The 18,971-nt window shown below is 37.2% G+C and overlaps 1 protein-coding gene across 3 annotated transcripts in view; it reads left to right on the top strand.

Moving 5' to 3' along the window:
* The first annotated feature begins 824 nt into the window (after positions 1-824).
* Positions 825-18,971, top strand: part of LOC119083775 (probable nuclear hormone receptor HR3) — a 126,043-nt gene continuing 107,896 nt past the window's right edge. The window contains exon 1 of one of the 3 annotated variants that reach the window (XM_037193568.1): positions 825-1,493. In XM_037193568.1, coding sequence (XP_037049463.1) covers positions 1,475-1,493 — 19 coding nt within the window. In that variant the 5' untranslated portion in view covers positions 825-1,474. Of the gene's footprint in view, positions 1,494-8,332; positions 8,574-14,553; positions 15,592-18,971 lie in introns of those variants that run through there. The other 2 variants (XM_037193570.1, XM_037193569.1) reach the window with 2 other exon arrangements.

Raw genomic sequence — 18,971 nt, 5'->3', positions numbered from 1 at the left:
CATTTCGTCATTAAAAGTAATTGAAAATTCCATCAATTTTAAGTTTTTCGAATATTTTCGTGTATAATGTACGGACACCGTTTATCGATGAGTAAAAGACACGCACCTTACATCATTTTCAAATTAATGATCCGTACAAAACAGGCATACAAGCACATGGTGTTCTTCAGAAGAAAAAAATCATTTTCAAATCTGAAAGTTCTCTTCCACACAATTTTCCCGCGCTCTCACTCTCTCTCCTCCGTCCATCTCTCCATACATACTCAGGAAAATGTTCTGGCCACTTTGCTCCGATCGTATATTGAATCACTCAAAAACCAAAGCAAAACCGATATAATATTGGATGAGGAAGAAGAAACGCAAATGAACAAAACAAAGAGTCATCACCCTGGCGTTTTTCAGGCACAATAATAATAAACAAGCGCGACAACCGAATAATATTAAACCATCGCATCGTATGAAGAACTCTTTGACTCTTGGTTCGATTTATGGTTGTTGTTGTTGTTGCTGGTGGTCTTTCTCATTACTTCATACGAAAATCCATCGATGTATAGGTGCTCACCATACACACGGTACGTGTTTTTCTTCATCGTTTGGTGCAAACCGTTCTGATGTTTAGTGTGTAATAGTTTTCAAGTGCGAGGTTCTTCGGAAAGGTACCAATTTTAGTAAGCAACTGATTGCCCACTGCCGAGGTCATAATAATAAACACCCGGCCCGACCAATTCGACGTCCCATGTATGAAAACACATTAGTTCGAAGTTGGTTTTCGTTTTTGTTTTTATTTTATGGATCGTTTCGAGATTTTGTTTTTGTTCGGGATTCAGTTGTATTGCTACCGGTTCAGTTCAACGAAAATTTAAAGTTTTTTTTGTAAATAATTTTGACAATTTTCTTGATTAATCTCGTCATCTCCATATCTGGGTACGAGTGTTTTTGTGGTGGAGGAAGGAAAAATAGAAATTTATTTCTCTGAATGACATGGTTGCGAATTCGTTTCTGATTCATGTGATGTTAACAACACCTCAGCTTGTGATTCGGTACATTTTTTCAAAAAAAAATGTTTAATAAAATTTCGACCAACAGTTACGTTTGAATAGTGTGTTCTCCCCCTTACCGGAAGGGACATGCATTGGACACGATCAGGATACAATTAAAAACGATCCCTGAACACAACATTGTCCTGTGAAATCAGTGCCGAGAATATTTTGTTTTCAAATTTAATTTCGAATTGTGACGAAACTGAGATAAACCAACAATTGAAGTGACGAATTTGTGGGCAATGACCGGCCGAACAACTAAACGAAATTTGAAGAAAATCTGAAGAATCTTTGGTCATTGTTTTGTGAGTTTCATGTGCTTGTACGTCGAAAAATTAACTTGGTGTAACCAAAAATAAAATCTTGTGCCCATACAGACAGTCTTTTTTAACGGATTAACATTCATCATCGTTCTTGTTGGATAATAAACCAAAATGCCGAGTACTATAAGAGGTAAGCACGTTCGAACCTTAATACAAAAAAATTTAATCAACGAAAAAAGCGAACCATTATTTTGCTCTTCGTTCAAAATTGGATGAGTAATACGAAATTTTTGGACGATGGCTCCGCGATGATGGTGAAATTTCGAAATTTGAACCATTCGTTTATCGTTAATTATCCGATTCATTTCGCATTACCACTGGGCGCCGATTCTCGAAACATTGAAACATTCGTAATTTGACAGTTCTTATGGGATTTGATGCATGTAACTGTCAAATTACGAGAATTTACGCCCAGAGATTTGTTTTTAAGAGGAAGAGCACTTCGGATCTTGATATGTCTTCAAAATGTTTCTCTAATCAACCAGAAAATGTTTGTATCTCCGAATTCCCCAGTGGAAGTTTAAAGACACACATTTTCCATAAGCATTCGTTTTATTGAAATATTTTTTTTTCTGTTCGTTTTAAATAATAAAACTTGATTAACCATAATAATATTTGAATATGTATTTGTAATATATACAATAAAAACGATATGAATGTATACCGAGAAGGTATATCATCAATTCTAGGTTCATTGATCTTTCATATTTATGTTGAAGAATGAGATATTTCATAAGAAGAGGTTTTTTCGGAGATGTTAGTCAAGATTTTGGGATTAATAATGATAATTTTCGACTGTTCACTGTGCAGAGGATTCGAATGTTTTCGAGTGTGTGGTGAGGCAATCCTGACGAAAAAAAAAATTATTTTAGAGATTGTACTGCACACGTGTCGGGAATTAGATTATCGAAATAGGGTGGAAATGTTAGATTTATGTGGGGTTCGATGATATGTACTCTGTGAGGAATAATGTGAAGCATTCTATCACATGATCACTGTGTAATAGTTCAACCAATTTAGGAAATCATTTTGTCGTGTGATAAACTACTTTTGTGAATGATTTTTCTGGCTGGATAAATGAAATGATGTCCCGACAATGAGGTGATAGCTATTTATCTGTAATATGTAGGGCTGCCTTTAGGGCTATTATTCCGCATTTTTTTCATGTATAAAAATTCTTGACCTGTCACATACGGCTATTCGTCTGTTATGGATATCGACGACAAAAATAATGACAAGCTCTGTGCTGTACGGTTCTTTATATGGTAAAATGCATGTTAAAAACAATTGAAGTTCAAGATTTTAAATCAACCGATGGAAGTAATAGACCCGATAATAATACTGGTCATATGATTTCCGTCTGTAACAGGTTAAAAATTCTTAATTTTTTTAAAACTGAAGACTTTTAAAATTTGTTAAAATAATTTAAGAAAAAAATTCTGGATTATTTCAAATTACATGTCCACAATTAGAGATGTGCGGGCCGCCCGAAATTCGCCTACCCGCACCGGCCCAGCCCGGCCCGACCGGGTTCGGGTCCGGGTTTCAATAATTAGTCGGGTTCGGGTTTCAAAAACAAAGATGCGGGTTGGCCCGAGTATTCTCGGACTTACAGAAAAAAATCAAAACGCTCGGGCTAAACTTACATTTAAGCGTTTGGAATATTTTTGAAAACAAAAAGCCGTAAAGTAATGAGTAAAACGTTAATTGTGATAGAGAATTAAAGAAAACTTAATTTTTTTCATTTCAATAATCTGTTAAGAGATTCAACTTTCATTGCCATTCGAACATTTTGAATTTAAAAAGAATTAGGCTCTGTCATGGAGACGGGATACGCAATGAATCCCCGACGAACTTTGCTGGATATTGATACTTTATCGGACACCATTTTCGTCCAGCAAAATCTCACCGAATTTAAAAAAGACTGAATGGTTTCGCTTATGTTGAGTTTTCATTAAGAATGAATTTGCCAAGGTATCGAACAACTGATATTCAAGCCACATCCGATCTGAATGGTCGATGGCTCTATAGAATCGTTAGTCTCCCCTGACAATTTTGTGGAACAACTTTTTTCTAGTTGACTTTTTATTTTTGGCAGTAGAGTTGTAAAAGTGAGCTGTGTCGCATGTTGAAAAATATTTATTTGTGAACTCAAAGTTCAATTATTTCGCAAATGGTTTTCGCAAATTCATTCTTAATTTTTGTGTGTGTAAAATGACACAGGTTAAATTTTCCTTTAAATTTAATTTGTAATCTTCTTCTTGTAAAATTGAAAAATTAAATATTTTCAAAATGTTGCTTAATTTATTGTATTGGATGTCATATGCGCAGGGCACACACTTTAACTGTTCAACGATAACAATTTTAGGTTTTTTCGTTCGTTTAAAAAATACGGGCCGGGCCGGGTCTTGTAAAGAAATTCTCGGGTCGGGTCGGGCTCGGGTTCAAAAAATTGGATCGGGTCGGGTCGGGTCGGGTATTGAAAAAACGTCGGCCCGCTCATCTCTAGTCCACAAGCCAACTACAAACCATAACACTTACTCATATAATCCTCTGATGGTTCGTTTCCAAAGCGTAAAAAGTTGATGAGCGCAAAATTAGAGCAACCCAAGCCTCATATCATGCATATTCATATTTTCATATTTTTCCAAAGAAATTATGAAATTGCCGCTACGATCTGAAGGTGATGTTGGTAACGCATCACCCTCGGCATCACCTGTCCTTAATTTTACCGATTTTGTTTGGCAAGACATCGCCTGTATCACCTGAAAAACTTACTAACTAACGTGAAGGGAAATGTTTTACTTGCTCCATAAATACTGCAACTAATTGCGGGATGACGAATAGAACAAAGATTTGTCCTCATAAAATGCATAGTGTAACTTGGTTGGTAGTAGTGACATTGTGAACGTTTTGTGCAACGAAGAAATTTCAGTACATCATTATCACACTAGATTCTCCCGTTTTCCGTAGACCATTTGAAGATGTTTCACTACATATATAACCGTTTTAACCTTTTCGTTTGAAGTACCGCCTAATGTTTGTTGCACGATCTTTTACTTCATTAGTGTTAACATCGTTGTTGACATACACAACAGTCGGAAGAGTAGTCAGAGTTCGTTGCTTATATTTATCGTCGTAACCGCTGTCGATCTTAGCGGTTGAATTAAACAACAATTTAATAATTACATTGCGTGGTAAAGGGTTACAGTCGTTGTTATTGTAAACGAGACATCTGATCTGATCTAAACACAGACGTCATTTATGAATGCTCCCCTAGAAAATCGATGAAATTCAATCATCGGACGGAGATTGGAATTCGGAAAATTTCCGGAAAAATTCCGAAAACAAAATTTTGGCATTTTTCTGATTTTTCACAATTTAAATAAAATTCACAAAAAAGACTCAGACCGTGAACGATCACTATGCTTTACACAGTTCTCTTGAACCTTTTTTGTGCTTGGAACTTACAGTTTTTAGAGCTGCTGAGGGCCAAGCTTCGTGATCGTTTTCTGCTTGGGTCTAACAATATGGAAGGCTATTAGATCAAATCATATCCTTCCCGTTCGGAACCAATTTACCGATCAACCTTTCTTTGAGTGTCTTACTTACTCTGTACATCCTATTTGTCCGAGACTCCTCCCACCCATTTTTTGAAGTGGTTGTCCTTCGTAATTTTTCTTTACAGGGAGAACGGCTCACACTTCTATGAAACCTTTGCTGCGTTGTACGTATTTTCAGAATTCGTTGAACCGTTTCGTCGCTTGAACAAAATCAACCGAAGCTATTTTCCGTCCCTACCTAAACTCCATTTTATGAGTGACCTAGAATTTCGTTGCAAACGAAACAAATTTGTGGTTGCAGGCATTGATCGTTCATTTATTTGTCTATTTGCAATCGAGACTCCATTCGGAAAACCCACCGCGTGAATTTTTCTTTTCGGTGAGATACTGCGGTGTGTCGTGTATAAAGCTTTTCTGTATTCGAAAACGGTACACACACCTGTCAATTGCACAGTTCAATGTAATGATCACACCACCAATAAAACATACGCTTACAAGAGACACGGTACTTTTTGTTCATCAATATTACTTCGTCGTCGTCGACGTTACACATTTTTCGTGTTTCTTTTTTCTTTGATTTTTAATTTTATTTTTCGATTATCGTTTTTCATGCGAATTTTTTTCGGGTTATAAATGTCTCATATCATTCGAACACAAAACATTGGCCCATGGGGCATATTCGTTATTCGTCTTCATTTTGAGTTGTTGCTTTTTTTTGTCTTCAAACATCTTCAAACATACAGTTAACTATCCAAGCATCGGCATTACAGAATGAAATTGATGATACATGGTGGTAGGAGTAGGTAACACAATAATCTCTCGTTTGCAGATTGTTGAGTATGTTTGCCTTGCCTTGTAACAGGCGTATAATATTTTCGTATGATTATTAATGTTGTTAAAAGCCTATAAAAACTATCTAACGATCGTTTAATGGGATTTTTTTTCTTCGATCATAAAATTTTCATGAAAAAACGTTCTGAAAAAAAAGTTTGAGAGATTTTTTTTTTGTTGGTTGGTTGGTTGCGACTCGCAAAAAGCATAATAATCGAAGTTTTGTTTTATTAGAGAAAATTTATTTAAATTAATTTTTAAACACAAATTCCTATGCGAAATAGACAAAAAAAAATATTTTTTTTGCTATCTCTCTGGCTAATTTAACGATTTGACGATGTGGTGTTGAAAGAAGACAGTTTGAAATTGGGAAATAATTTTTTTTTAAATCGAAAATGGCAAATCGAAAAGATTATGTGCGCGACGAGGGTCAATGACATTTTGTTTTGATTCGATTTTTAAGATCCGCCAGCATTTGTGCAACGTTGACTGTATAGACAAAACACCGTTTGTAGTGTTACGAGTTCGTGATTCAGGGTCCTTTTCGAATAGTGCAGATTGCGGTAGTTTGTATATAGAGAGCACATAGTTCAGGAAAGCATAGAGATGACGTCCCAGTCGCCATTTTATCATCTCTCTGCATTTTTAAGTTGGTACCTACGCCAAGTTTATATTGTATATGAAGAGGTTACGCCGTAACCGTTACGCTGATCCAAAGTATATAAACTCTGGAGGCATAGCGCAACACATATATTATGGACTCCGACTTTAAGGTGAATTCGTTTTTGTAATGTTAACAGCATCACGTTTTCTTGTTACTTATGTTGCTGCACCTGCTAAGTTTGTATCGGACGGAATTAATTACATCACCAGCTGTAACTTGACCTCAAATGTAAAAAAAAATCGCTTGAGAACTTGGCGACTTATATCCGTAATAATATGTCAATCTTCGTCTGATTGTATCCAGTAAAACCAACGATAAAAATGTAATCAAAAGTTGGGTACGAGATATGTCACAAGTTACAGATTTTTCGGTTACATATTTCAAATAAGATTGGCGGAAGTCTAAATATAAAATTGATTCTATCAGCGGCAGTTGTCAAGGACGGCATCTTCAGCGAAAACCGTCTCCCATACTTTCTATTTAATTTTATAACCTCAAATTTACATTACTCACACCACAATAGACGACACAGTAATTCACGCCGTAAGTCCGCTGATAATTCAAAATTTAAAGTGTCAAACCCATATCAAATGCAGCATCGTATATGATCAATGCACTACTAGAACAGGTACAAAAGCCACTTATGTTGGTGGTAAAAACTAAATTTATATGAAATATTATGACTACTGCGTCGAGTAGACCCGGGCCCTTAAGTTTCCACTTAAAAAGAGCACCCCGTTTAACCTCCGTCTACATGACCGTTGTAAAATAGAACAAAAGAACTGTCACGCAAACGGAGTGGAAATTGATTTTATTTCAATTTTTTACTCCGTTTGCGTGACAGTTCTTTTGTTCTATTTTACAACTGTCATGTAGACGGAGGCTGAACGGAATGCTCTTTTTAAGTGAAAACTATACTTTATTTTAAATCTGTTCTTGTGCCTGTTTTGGAGTGCGTTGATATGAATTCATCTATTCATACACTGATTCACCCAACATTCAAACTCTGAGTCGCACTATCATAAATGAAGACAATACCGTGCTGCGTTGCAATGAACTTTCCTGCGTGATTTTCATATAAGGATATAAAGCCTTCAGTTAGTGGAGAAAGTTCAGCTTTTAAAAGCCATTGGAACAGTAGTAATATAAGATCAAGTCCAGGTTCCTTTATACACCATCACCCACAAGAAAAACACTAAATTTCCAATGAAATTATAACTGCCTCTGGTATGGCACAAGTGTTTATGCTTATTAGTTTACAAGAAAACTCCTCAAACTTTTTGGGCTTATTTTCAAACGAGAACATAGGGCCTGCTCGCGAGGCTTTTCAGGTTAGGTTCTCTGTGGATGTTTTTTTGACATTCCGAATAACCCTGGACTCGATCTTTTGAACGCGTATGATTTCGAGGGTCGAATAGTGACTGGTGAAGACAACTTCATTTTCCATATTTTAAGAATTAATATGACATTCAGACTCACGTATCAAACAATCTGTAGTCTTTCTTCACCAAGTTAAGTTTCGGCGTCCCAGCCGTTATATTAGCATCTCCCTGTACATTCGAAAGATTCACAAAAATAATTTCATTTCAAAAACACGAAGTGCACTCGCTAACACATTCGAAAATCGATTCGTCATTCTGACATCTGACGTTACTGTTCAGCCCTGACGCCTGACGTTACTGGTCAGCCCTGACGTCTGACGTTACTGTTCAGCTTGTTCAGTTTACCTTCGGCCATTCAATGTAGCACGTTGTCTCGTCGCATTTTGTGTTTCGTTTTTGTTTACTAAATAGTTTTTGGCAATTTCATTGTGTTCTAAACACAGTTCTAACTAGTTACATAAGTTGAGTGGTCACACGACAAAAATTATTCAAAATTTTCTAGAAAAATGTTCAAAATCGGTAAAATGTGCGGCTTGTTGACATTGTGTGTTCAATGAGTGTCATTCATGCCATTGTAATCTTTTGTCTAAAAAAGTGTCGTACAGAGACAAAGTTCACAAGATCCTGTGTAAGATCCAGTCGTACAGAATGTTGTGTTAATTGAGTTCTAAATGCCCAGTGTAGATATAGGGTTTTGTGATATTTGCGTAATTGACCCGGAATGACCCGGTGAATATTTTGTGAACATGCGAAATATTGGTTGACATGAGGTGAGTGAATTCGCTCTTGTTTGTCCTGATTGAGACATTTAAGAGGTTCTTGCATCCGTTGGCCTACAAGACCTCACTTATCTTTTCATGCTTCGGGGCCGAAAATGAGGGCAATTTTTAGAATTTTCTCGGGTTTCCGGCCCTCTGCATGAAAACTTACATGTGCACCTATTTGGGACGGTTGATTTAAGGCACTTTCGCTTGTAAGCCTCACTTCGTTCGGCCTACAATACGCGAAATTGCCTAAAATCAATCGCCCAAAACAGGTACACAAATAACCATTCATTTCTGACAGTGGTTTCCGGCGGTTTTGTGTGGAAATATAAAGCAGGAACTGGTGAACTGCTTGACATAGTGTTGAGTAAGATAAGGATAAAAACACTTTTTAGGTCCTATGTGACGCAATTTTGACCTGAGCTGTGTTGACCTTGATCCTGTGAAAATTGCAGGCTACGTGAAACTTAACCTCAATTTCTCAACTATCTGACTTGACCTTGACTGCAGACAAAATGCGACCCATGAGGTCTACTGCTTGATGACTTTGACGATGTGTCATTGTTGGTCAGAAATAATTAAGCCTTCATGCCTGATGAAACTCTGTTCCCTGGTTACCCATGACCGATTCCCAAGCCCGAAGAATTTTACAACTTTAGACGGAAACCTTCGGTTGATCGTTTCTCCGAAAACGTCAGGAACTGTTTTTCAAAAGGTTTAGAAGTTTGACCTGTAATTTTTTCAGTAGGTCGGTCGCAAGTGTATGAACACTGAAGGTAATGTAAATGCGTAGTTACGCACGGATCGCTACTTTCAGGTGAATTCAGTTTTGTCACGTTGTCACCTTACCTATTGAATTTGTTATTGTCAGGTATATCTAATGGTAAAGGTGAATTTTGATTCCGTAAAAAAGTAGCAGAAGCACGTGAAACAACATTAGTCACAAGAAAATGTGACGATGGCAACATTACAAAAATGAATTCACCTGAAAGTCGGGATCCGAAATTTCTCTGATCCGCTGAGGGTTTGGATAACTTTACGGGTTTATTATACTTTGGATTTTCGAAAGTCGCTAAACATATGTATGCAACGCTAATGAAGTTGCCTAAGTAAACAAAAAATTCATAATTATTGCATCCGCAATTGATTCCCCGTAACAAAATTGAGCAATCGTTTCGAATCATGTGTCATTTCGAACAAAAGAACTCAATCAACAGCCATTCAAATGGCCATTGACGACAGATATCTTGTTTTAAAAATTCTATTCACAAACCACTCAACAGGAAAATAATAAAAAAAAAATCAAAATATTCTCTGACTCAACGGCCGTTTTAATATACCAAGCGATTCAATGAAAACCGACGAACGTACCGTTATCATCACTTTACGCAGTAATTTCCTAAAAGCAAAACAACACACAACCGATTTGTGGCATTTTGCATGTTTCTTTTGAAACATAATCTTTCCAGCTAAGAGACTCGCTGTACTTCCATCGCACCACACACAGTTAACAAACTTTTACAATAATCGACCATTTCCATTCAATTGGCCTATGTAGAGAATTTCTCTCACAATTTCTTCTATTTCTACCGCCGAGCATCGTGTGCATTTCTCCAGTTCAATGTCGTAACAAAGAACATAACAATCTCTAATCATCCAGTGTGGATTCCTGAACAGATTTCTTAATTTACAGAAAGAAGAAGACGAAAAAATAGTCAAGAAATACGCACTCAGATTATATGCTTCTTCAAATCGTTCTGATTGGCTATTCTCTACGTTATAAGTGCGGTTGAGTGGAGACCGAAACAATTGTAGCTTTTAGAGCAACAACAACAACAACAACAAAACTGTTCTTTTACCCATAGTTGAAGTAATTTTATACGAGATTGGATGGTATGCTGTAACAGATTCCATACACACACGCACAGTCCATTTTTTTGTTGTTATTAAAAGCCTTTCACATCTTCAAGAAATACAACTGTTATTTTACTACATATTTACTCTGTCGTCGTCGTCGTCGTCGCTCTTCTGTCTTCTCTATACTCGTGTTTTTGTTCAGTTCATCGTTTCTCGATTCTTTTTTTATGATTTCTTTCTTTCTTTTATAAATAAATTCTCGCCGTTTTATTTTACTTAATATTCTTCCATCATGTTCTTTTGCTGGAGATGGTATTTTGTTGTGACCACGCAAAGTAGGACTTGTTACGGTACTTTGCCATATGATGTAATATTGTGATTGTTGTGTTGTGTGTCGTTTCTGATACAATGTTGCGTTTTTTTTACGATATACTTGTATAGATAGGTAGGTACATAACTACGATATATTAGTGCTGTTGTTGGTAGGAAAAACACACAGCAATATCGGATATAAAATGCTGTTATTCTGGTTCTTTCGATATAATAACCATTTTGCAGTTTGTTCGTGTTGTCAATGTTAAGAGTTTTTTTTCTGTTTTGTTCTGTTGCTCAGCCACTACAAAGTATCAATTTCACGATGCAGATTAGGGGAGTTTCATTTCAGCGAGAGAGAGAGAGAGAGAGAGAGAAAAAAACAACTTTTTCCCGACCCTTTTTACTTTCCCGCTTTCACTGACCTAATTCGATTTTCAGTAGCAAAACCGACACAGAAATTTAGATCTTTCGACACATACGATAAATGGGTTGACTCCAAGGGTTGTTAAGACTCTAGGTCCCAGTTGGGCCTGTTGTGCATTCATCACGTAAACGAATTAAAATTTTGAAGTCATATCCTATGTGCCGGTGAGTCCTAGTGCGATGCCATAGGAAAATTTGCTTCACATTCTCTATAAACTGAAACTGTACTTAAGTCTGGTTCCCACTCAACAAAAGATAACTCCGTGAGAGAGCAAACTGTCAAGTAAACAAAGAAAAAATTGAAAAAAATCAATTTTGTCTCTCCCACTGAGTACTTTTTTGGTAAGTGGAAATCAAGCCTTATTTTTAAATCGGCCTTATAGAGTGTGAAAAGAGCGAAAAAAAAATTCAACTAGTTTCGATGGGTGATATGTCAAAATTTGTGTGTTAATTTAACTCAGTTCGATGGTGAAACACTTTGACATTCTCTTTAAACACTCTATATTCGGCTTGGCGCAAAAAGTTTTGAAAACGAATATGATGAAACGATAGCAAACATTTACTCAAACCCAAGAAAATAAATTAAAAAACTGTTCCGGCGAATAAAAAATTAATTATTTTTCCCTTGACATTGGTCTTGTTGAAGCGACATCTTCCAGTGAAATAATGAATCGTTCTCTATCGGTATAGATTTGAAATAAAATAGATTAAAGAGAATTGATGCCGTAATACCTGTCCTGATTACGATTGGGCAGATCTTATACTGAGTAGAGTGGGCGGAAGAGTGTCGATTAATTAGGAAAAGTTAAGTCCTAAAAATTTTCTCTGTTTTTCGATAATCGAAGCAAAAAAAAATCGCCTCCGGTTCGGGCTGGAAACCTCTCATTCGCTAAAAAAGACGCTCATGTGTCAGGTTATTTAACTATTGATCCATCGAACCAATTTTTATAAATTCGTTCACTGATCAGTGCAGTAAGATAGTCCTCGAAAATGTGCATTGATGTTTGGTAAAACCATCGACTGGTTGAGTGTGAGGAAATGGTCACATAATTTTATCTGTTTCTTCACATTCATGCGCATGTCATTCATGTCTTTTACATGCTTCGAAAACCGTACTTTTCATGTTTTTATAGCACTACTTTCGTCGCTCTCATTATGTAAACTCCATTACGTAACTCGGGATAAAAATTAAAAGTCTAGTTTTCGTGTGCTTATTGACCTCTCGGCCCCGTCTCGAAGCAACCAAATTCACACAAAAACCCGAGAGGGAAACAACAAGAGTGGGATAGGCTGCATTCGCCATTGGAGCGAATGTAGGGAAATATGAGCGAATGAGTGGAACGAACGAGCGCAAATTATGAGCGAATGACGTGAAACTGTGGTCGAATGAGGGGAAAATGCGGTCGAATGACGGGAAAATGTGGTCGAATGAATGAAAAATATAAGCAAATGAGTATACAGAACGGTGGGAAAATATGAGCGAATGGCATTCGCATGCGAATGGTGGGACAGGATTTTCCGTTGCTGTTTCCCCCTCGCAAAAACCCGACTTTTCAACTTTCAATCCATAAGATGTAAAATGGCTTTCTGACCTTACAGCTATGGTGTGCTTCAGTTACTCCGTATACGTTTGTTTGTGCCTCAGATGAACTTCGCTAGGAAATGATATAATTTCATATTCAAAAATGACGCCAAAGAGAGCAAGGAAAGAGGTGGATGAGTAACACGTTTTTAAGTGTCCATTCCACTCAACAAAAATTACTCCGTGAGAGGACCGTGAGAGAGCCGTGAGAGAGCAAGCTGTCAAATAAACAAAGGAAAAATTGAAAAAATTCAATTTTGTCTCTCACCCGGAGTAGTTTTTTAGTAAGAGGAAGCTAAGCATTTGGGTAACGCAAAGAGATTCATCCTAAAAATTTACTTCTTCTCTGAGAATATTATAAAACCGTTCCGAACCTTGTTTGCTCTCCAGAGAAATGGGATTTCAGACTCTTTAATACCGATGCCTACAGCAGTGTCAGCCGTAGTCATTTTTCTGAAATTTTGATCATTTTTAAATGTCAAATTTCATCCAATGAAAGCAACTTAACCTCAATTTTCAGGTTAACGAAAATTTTAACGAAAAATTGACGTTCAGGCTATGTTCATATTAGTGCATGAAATCGTCGTCAAACCTATATGTGTGATGATTAGGACAGGCTCTGGAAATTTCTCTCGAGCAACCTCTCTAACCTTTACATGTAACAATTTGTCAACAGTGCCTGATTCTGCAAACAAAGAAATAAGGTGGTACTTAGAGATGTGCGGGCCGCCCGAAAATGTCGCCCGGGTTTTTATCCGGCCCGACGGGGCCTGGGCCGGGCGGGCTTCAAATCTGTCGGGCCGAGCTTAGACCGGACCTAGAAAATCAAATTTTTGGCCTGATTTTCAAAGTTTCGCGCACTTTTTTATATGAAATTTGCTTTCGGGCCGCCCGAAAATGTCGGCCCGTTCGAGTTTTTATCCGGCCCGATCGGGCTTGGGCCGGACGGGCTATAAATACGTCGGGCCAGTTCGGGCCGGGCTTTAAAAATGAATTTCGGACCGGACGGGCTTCAAAAAAACATCGGCCCGCACACCTCTAGTGGTACTTTGACAACGTCAAGACGGAGGTTGTTTGCTAGAGCATTGATTCCGGCTATATTTATGACGACAATGTTAATCGAATGTCATCTCTACAGGACTCTTCGACTTCGATCGTTAATTTTCCATTGCGCCAAAATCGCCCAAAAAAACATCTTTCTCTGGTCATCGCACTCATTTATTTCCCGTCGCAATTACATTTCATGCACCCCTTTACCATTAAAACTCGAAGCAGATGTGACATCAACTATACGAATTATACACCAGAGAGGCACCATATCCAAAAATTTACTTAATTGAAATAATGAGCTTTGGTTCTGCGTAGCATGGAAATGGGAAAAATCGATAAAATCTTCGTGAACATTTCACTCTAACGTACGATTGTGTTTCGTATGGGAGTTTTAGTCGCACATAAAATGAATTCGCTTGGTATTGTCGACTATAAATTCGTCGCGAGAATTTTGCATGCATTTGATTGAAATAATATCATTTTCTAAAATCGCGTAATTGTTGTGCTGTGTGTGGGCAGAGCTTTTATTTTGATTGATTCGAATCTCGGCTCGGAAAATTGTCGACTCGATTTTCCGTCGAGGCGGTCGCTCTCGTACTATTGCATTTATAAATTCGAAAATCATCCCCCTTTCGAATGCGCAAACTACACTCAAAATCGGTGTGTTGTTTATTGATTGAATACACGGCTCTATGTTCGGCTTTCGAGAGTGCATTTTATCTGAATACACAAATTGTTTTTCTGTTGTTTGACGATGATATAGGATTTTCGAATCGATTCTTCATTGCATTTTCGGGAAAATTGGGTGAAAATTTTCGATCCGGAATAATAACGTCAGCAAAGAGCAAAGTGCGTGTTCAATCGGACCATCTAAACGAATATTGTGACTGAATGTCGTGGACATTGTAGAATTATTGAATCGGAAAGACTGAAATATTTGACTTGGTTTGTTTTGTATTTTGTTTTTGTTCGTCGTAAAAAAGAAATATTTTTCGCCTCCCTGCCATGGGAGAACAGCTATCGCTTCGGTGTTATTAAGTGTGTGTTTTCAATCGTAATTTTAAGAAATAAAATAACGAAATCCTTCCAAAACCACCGTTGTGTTGAATAAAGCGAATCATTGGGCAATGGTTTTTTGCGTGTTGTGAGTCAAGTGAGTGAGACAATTTTTGGTGAAAATTCGTCAAACATTGGTGTACGAAAAATTCAATCAATTTCGGTGTACGACATCGCCGTCGTCGTCGCTCTCTCTTGTTTACAGAAATAATAATCGAAACATTCGAAATTTGGTTTGATGTTTTTGTAAAAAAAAAAACGATTCAACGATACCACGGCCCTTGGCAAACTTTCCATGGAAAACATATTCGTTTCATATGCTTCCCGATAATGTTCTCGGCAAAAAACACAATGCATCCATCTTGCCACAGTGTATATGTTACGACATCAGCTGCATAGCATTGTACGAATAAGTCGAAGCGAAACATTTTGTCGATTTTAATTAACAATTCGAGAGAGAAAAAACTGCTTTTTTTGGTGATAATACGAAGAAAAAGATAATCAAAGTGGCGGCATCAAACGAATCATCCTCTTCAATCCCTTCACCATCCCAGTCGATATCTCTGATAACGATTGAATCGTCATCCGCTATCTTAGCGGTAGGAGATACAGTCGTTTTGCCGACTCAAGGGGGATCCAATCTACAGTCGGTGCACCATCAACAGCAGCAACAGCAAATCAACGATAGTATAGTTGCACCAGTTTCGAGAGATATATCTTCAACAGGAGGAGTCATGACAGGTTATTAGATGTTTCAAATTGGAATTTTTTTTTTATTTCTATTTTTCTTCTTTCGTTTCCATTTCAATGCACCCGATGGGTTGGAAATGCATGTGTTGAAATTGTGACACTGAGGGACAAATGTGAAATTGTTAGCTTATATGGGATTCGTCGAATATTAGATTTCTTTGAATTTCTTTGAAACGTACGGTAAATTGAGAGATTGCTAATTGAATAGTATTGGTTCTTGTACTGTCTGGGAATTGATTATTGAACATTTCGAGGTAGAGAGAAAGAAAAACATTTTTCGCAACAAAAAATCGATCTTTGGTGTGCCTCTAAATTTCACCGAATTTTCTTTCCGATGCTACATCTCCATAACAACCCTAATTGGAATTTAAAACCTTACAGCCGCTGGGGGTTATTTGCAATTGGTATTATCAACTCTTGTGCCTGGTGTATATATCATCCTCACCGAGTCGTTAGTTGATAAAAACGATCCGAAATCGGGTATTAGTTTCAGCCACCCTTGAATTTGTCAATAAATAAAGGTTAGCTCGCTTAGTATGTGTTTATTATGTAGGTGGAAGCACGGACAACTTTTAGGTGGTATAATGTACAACTGATCATTTGACTGATCAGGTCTCTTAGCTGACAGCATTGAGAAGTGTTTAAATAGAAAATGTCAGTGCTGCCAACCAAGTGCCTTTAAAATGAGTGGTATCAGTGCATGTGTGCCAACTTCTAAAAATCAAAACCCACTGCTGACTGGTAGCGACTCACTTGACATACGAATAATGCGAGTGCAAATTCCATACTCTATTACACTAACTAGTAGTTACTCTGTCTGGTTCTTGAGCGTATCGCAGAACAATTTTTTGGCTTGAAATTATGTTTTGCATCGAAAATACAATTAAGATGCCACTTTCTACTTCCAATTAGGATGTTCGAAGTAGGATGCGATAGACAGAGTATCGTTGCTTTTCAAATGGCGTGAATTTCCACATATTTTCAGTACTTTCCCGAACGCATGCTAAAGGCTTTTTTTTAGAGAATGGGAGGTCTCCAGCACGAACCGGAAAGGAGTTCTGGAATTTAATTCGATAAAAAAATTCCTTCAGCACATAAGAACAACATTTTATCTATCGTACTCCGGAAACGACCGACGAAGTCTCGATACTTCAGCACTAGATAGACAAACTAAGTTTCCGATTTTGATTAGATTGGTACAATGGCTACAATGACATTGTAAATGTCTGGACTACCAGAATGGGACATGAATTCTTATACAGTACACAGAGCACAGTGAAGAATAGAATACGAAATTAAGTAGCGTTAAAATGAAAATCTTTTACTTCAACAAAACGAAAAAATTAGAATCTTTTACTTCATTTGTTTTAACACATTTGTTCACCTATAAAGCCAGAGCTCATCGCTTGGTTTTGTCATCAGTGTCTTTAACTAGTTGTTGCTGAAAGGGTCATCGGAATGAATATCTTACGTAATGATTATCTTTCATTGTTTTGTTTACAATGTGTCATGAACTTCTAGCAAGAGTTCAGTTGAAATTTAATCTGATTCCGTTGACGAGGAAATTAGGTATCGATTGTCAATATCTCAAATACCCAAACTAAATTTCATATCGTCAATCGTCACTAACTCTACTTAATCCGATGCTACATTTCGTTACATACCCTCCTCGACCAAAGTTGCAATATTTACAGATTTATTCTCCACTGCGTTGTAGAATTCACCGAAAGCTTTGCATCTATCTGTGCTTTGACTATGCGACGGTAGATGGCAGCCTATAATTCAATGTGCAAGTTATCAACATTCTGTTTTCGATGTATTTGTGGGTATATAGTGGAGGTGCAATGACATAATGAATAATTATTGTTTTTGTGTGGATGTGTGTGAGTGGAAAACTATCGAGAATGGCACAATATTGTGACTGTATGGCAGAATATTGATATCTTATAGGGTGAAAATTAAAGTCATAACATCCGTAATTGGTGAAAAATATCTCAGGGGTTCAACAACATGTTTCAAGCTCTGTGATGCACATCGGTTTATGATACGTTTAGTACTCGACTCATGAAAAATTAATTCTTTGAAGCGATGTGAAATGTTACATTTAAGAAGGGAGAGAAAGAGAGATTCTGAACGATGGTATTTAGAAGCTACCCTTCTGATTTTGACACGGATAGGAAGTCTATTACGACAAAAATTAACTCGTTCAATCAATTTTCACATTTTTCTTTTCTCTTTCAGGTATGTACAAGACACGTTATTGGTATGGTGCTTTGTAAGACACATTGATATTCATATGACTTGGGTCATTCAGATTCTTCATGCGTAAGTAAAACGTTTTGGCGTCTAGTGGTCTAAAAACAGTCTTTCTTAGATTGTGAGCTTTTCTGAGCTTCCACAATCGACGTTAATGTTGACACAAATGTATTTTTGAGTGAATTTCGACCATACAGTCATAAACAACTTACAGTGACGTCATGTTATCAATCTATTATGTGTTTAGTCCACTTTATTCCACACATTCATATCTTGTGACTTGTACACATGCGATTCTGTGGAACAAAGTTGAGTACTAGGGAAATGCTGTTTGGAAATTAAAGCTCAAATGTAACAGATCTTTGTATAATTCCATTACATACCAATGTGGACGGCTCTATTTATTGGTGAATCAACATCACAGACGTTTCATGGATATTTTACCAGAGTGAAGTTAGATCACCTGAAAATAGGGCACAAAGAATGAAGTACGGAGAAAAATTGTGGTGCCTCTACAGGCCGACAGAGGTTTCCTATAAGACTACGAACACTTTCAGGTGTTCATGACAGACATGAGCGCCGACGGAGAAACCTCGGCGGCGGCTAGCCGAAAAAAATTTCTCGGCGGCGCCGAAAAAATCGGCTTGAGCCGGCTTAAAACGGCTCGGCTGGAGGTTCCTTTTAACTTTTTTTTAAAATAAAAACGTTTAGATAAATTCATGGAAAATGAACTAGTAAGCATGAAAATGAAATTGTACGGAAAGCGAAAATGTAGGTAGATTAGGTTGTTCAAAGTGCAAGTGGAACTGGTCTTGTTACAAGCAAGTCTCTAAGTCTAAGGTTCACTAACGCGTCAAGTTTTATTGCCTCAAAACTTGAACTAAATGGAAAATCATGCTCCGGTACACTCATTTAACTCATTAAGAAAATGGTTTTCGAGAAGAAATCGAAAGCTCACGAAAATCAAGTAAAAATTGAAAAGAAAAAAAATCGAGAAAATTCGCAAAGATCGATAAAGTTTTCTCAAATTTGTGAATTAACTGATTGTGCGCCTTCGGCTCGTTCCGCAAAGGTCATACTTGCCAAAACAACAAACTTAGAAGCGAGGACGCAAT

This window comes from Bradysia coprophila, unplaced genomic scaffold (genome assembly GCF_014529535.1).
Source record: "Bradysia coprophila strain Holo2 unplaced genomic scaffold, BU_Bcop_v1 contig_70, whole genome shotgun sequence".
Taxonomy (NCBI): domain Eukaryota; kingdom Metazoa; phylum Arthropoda; class Insecta; order Diptera; family Sciaridae; genus Bradysia; species Bradysia coprophila.
The sequence above is the reverse complement of the archived record's forward strand: the minus strand, read 5'-3'. Positions and strand labels throughout refer to the sequence as shown.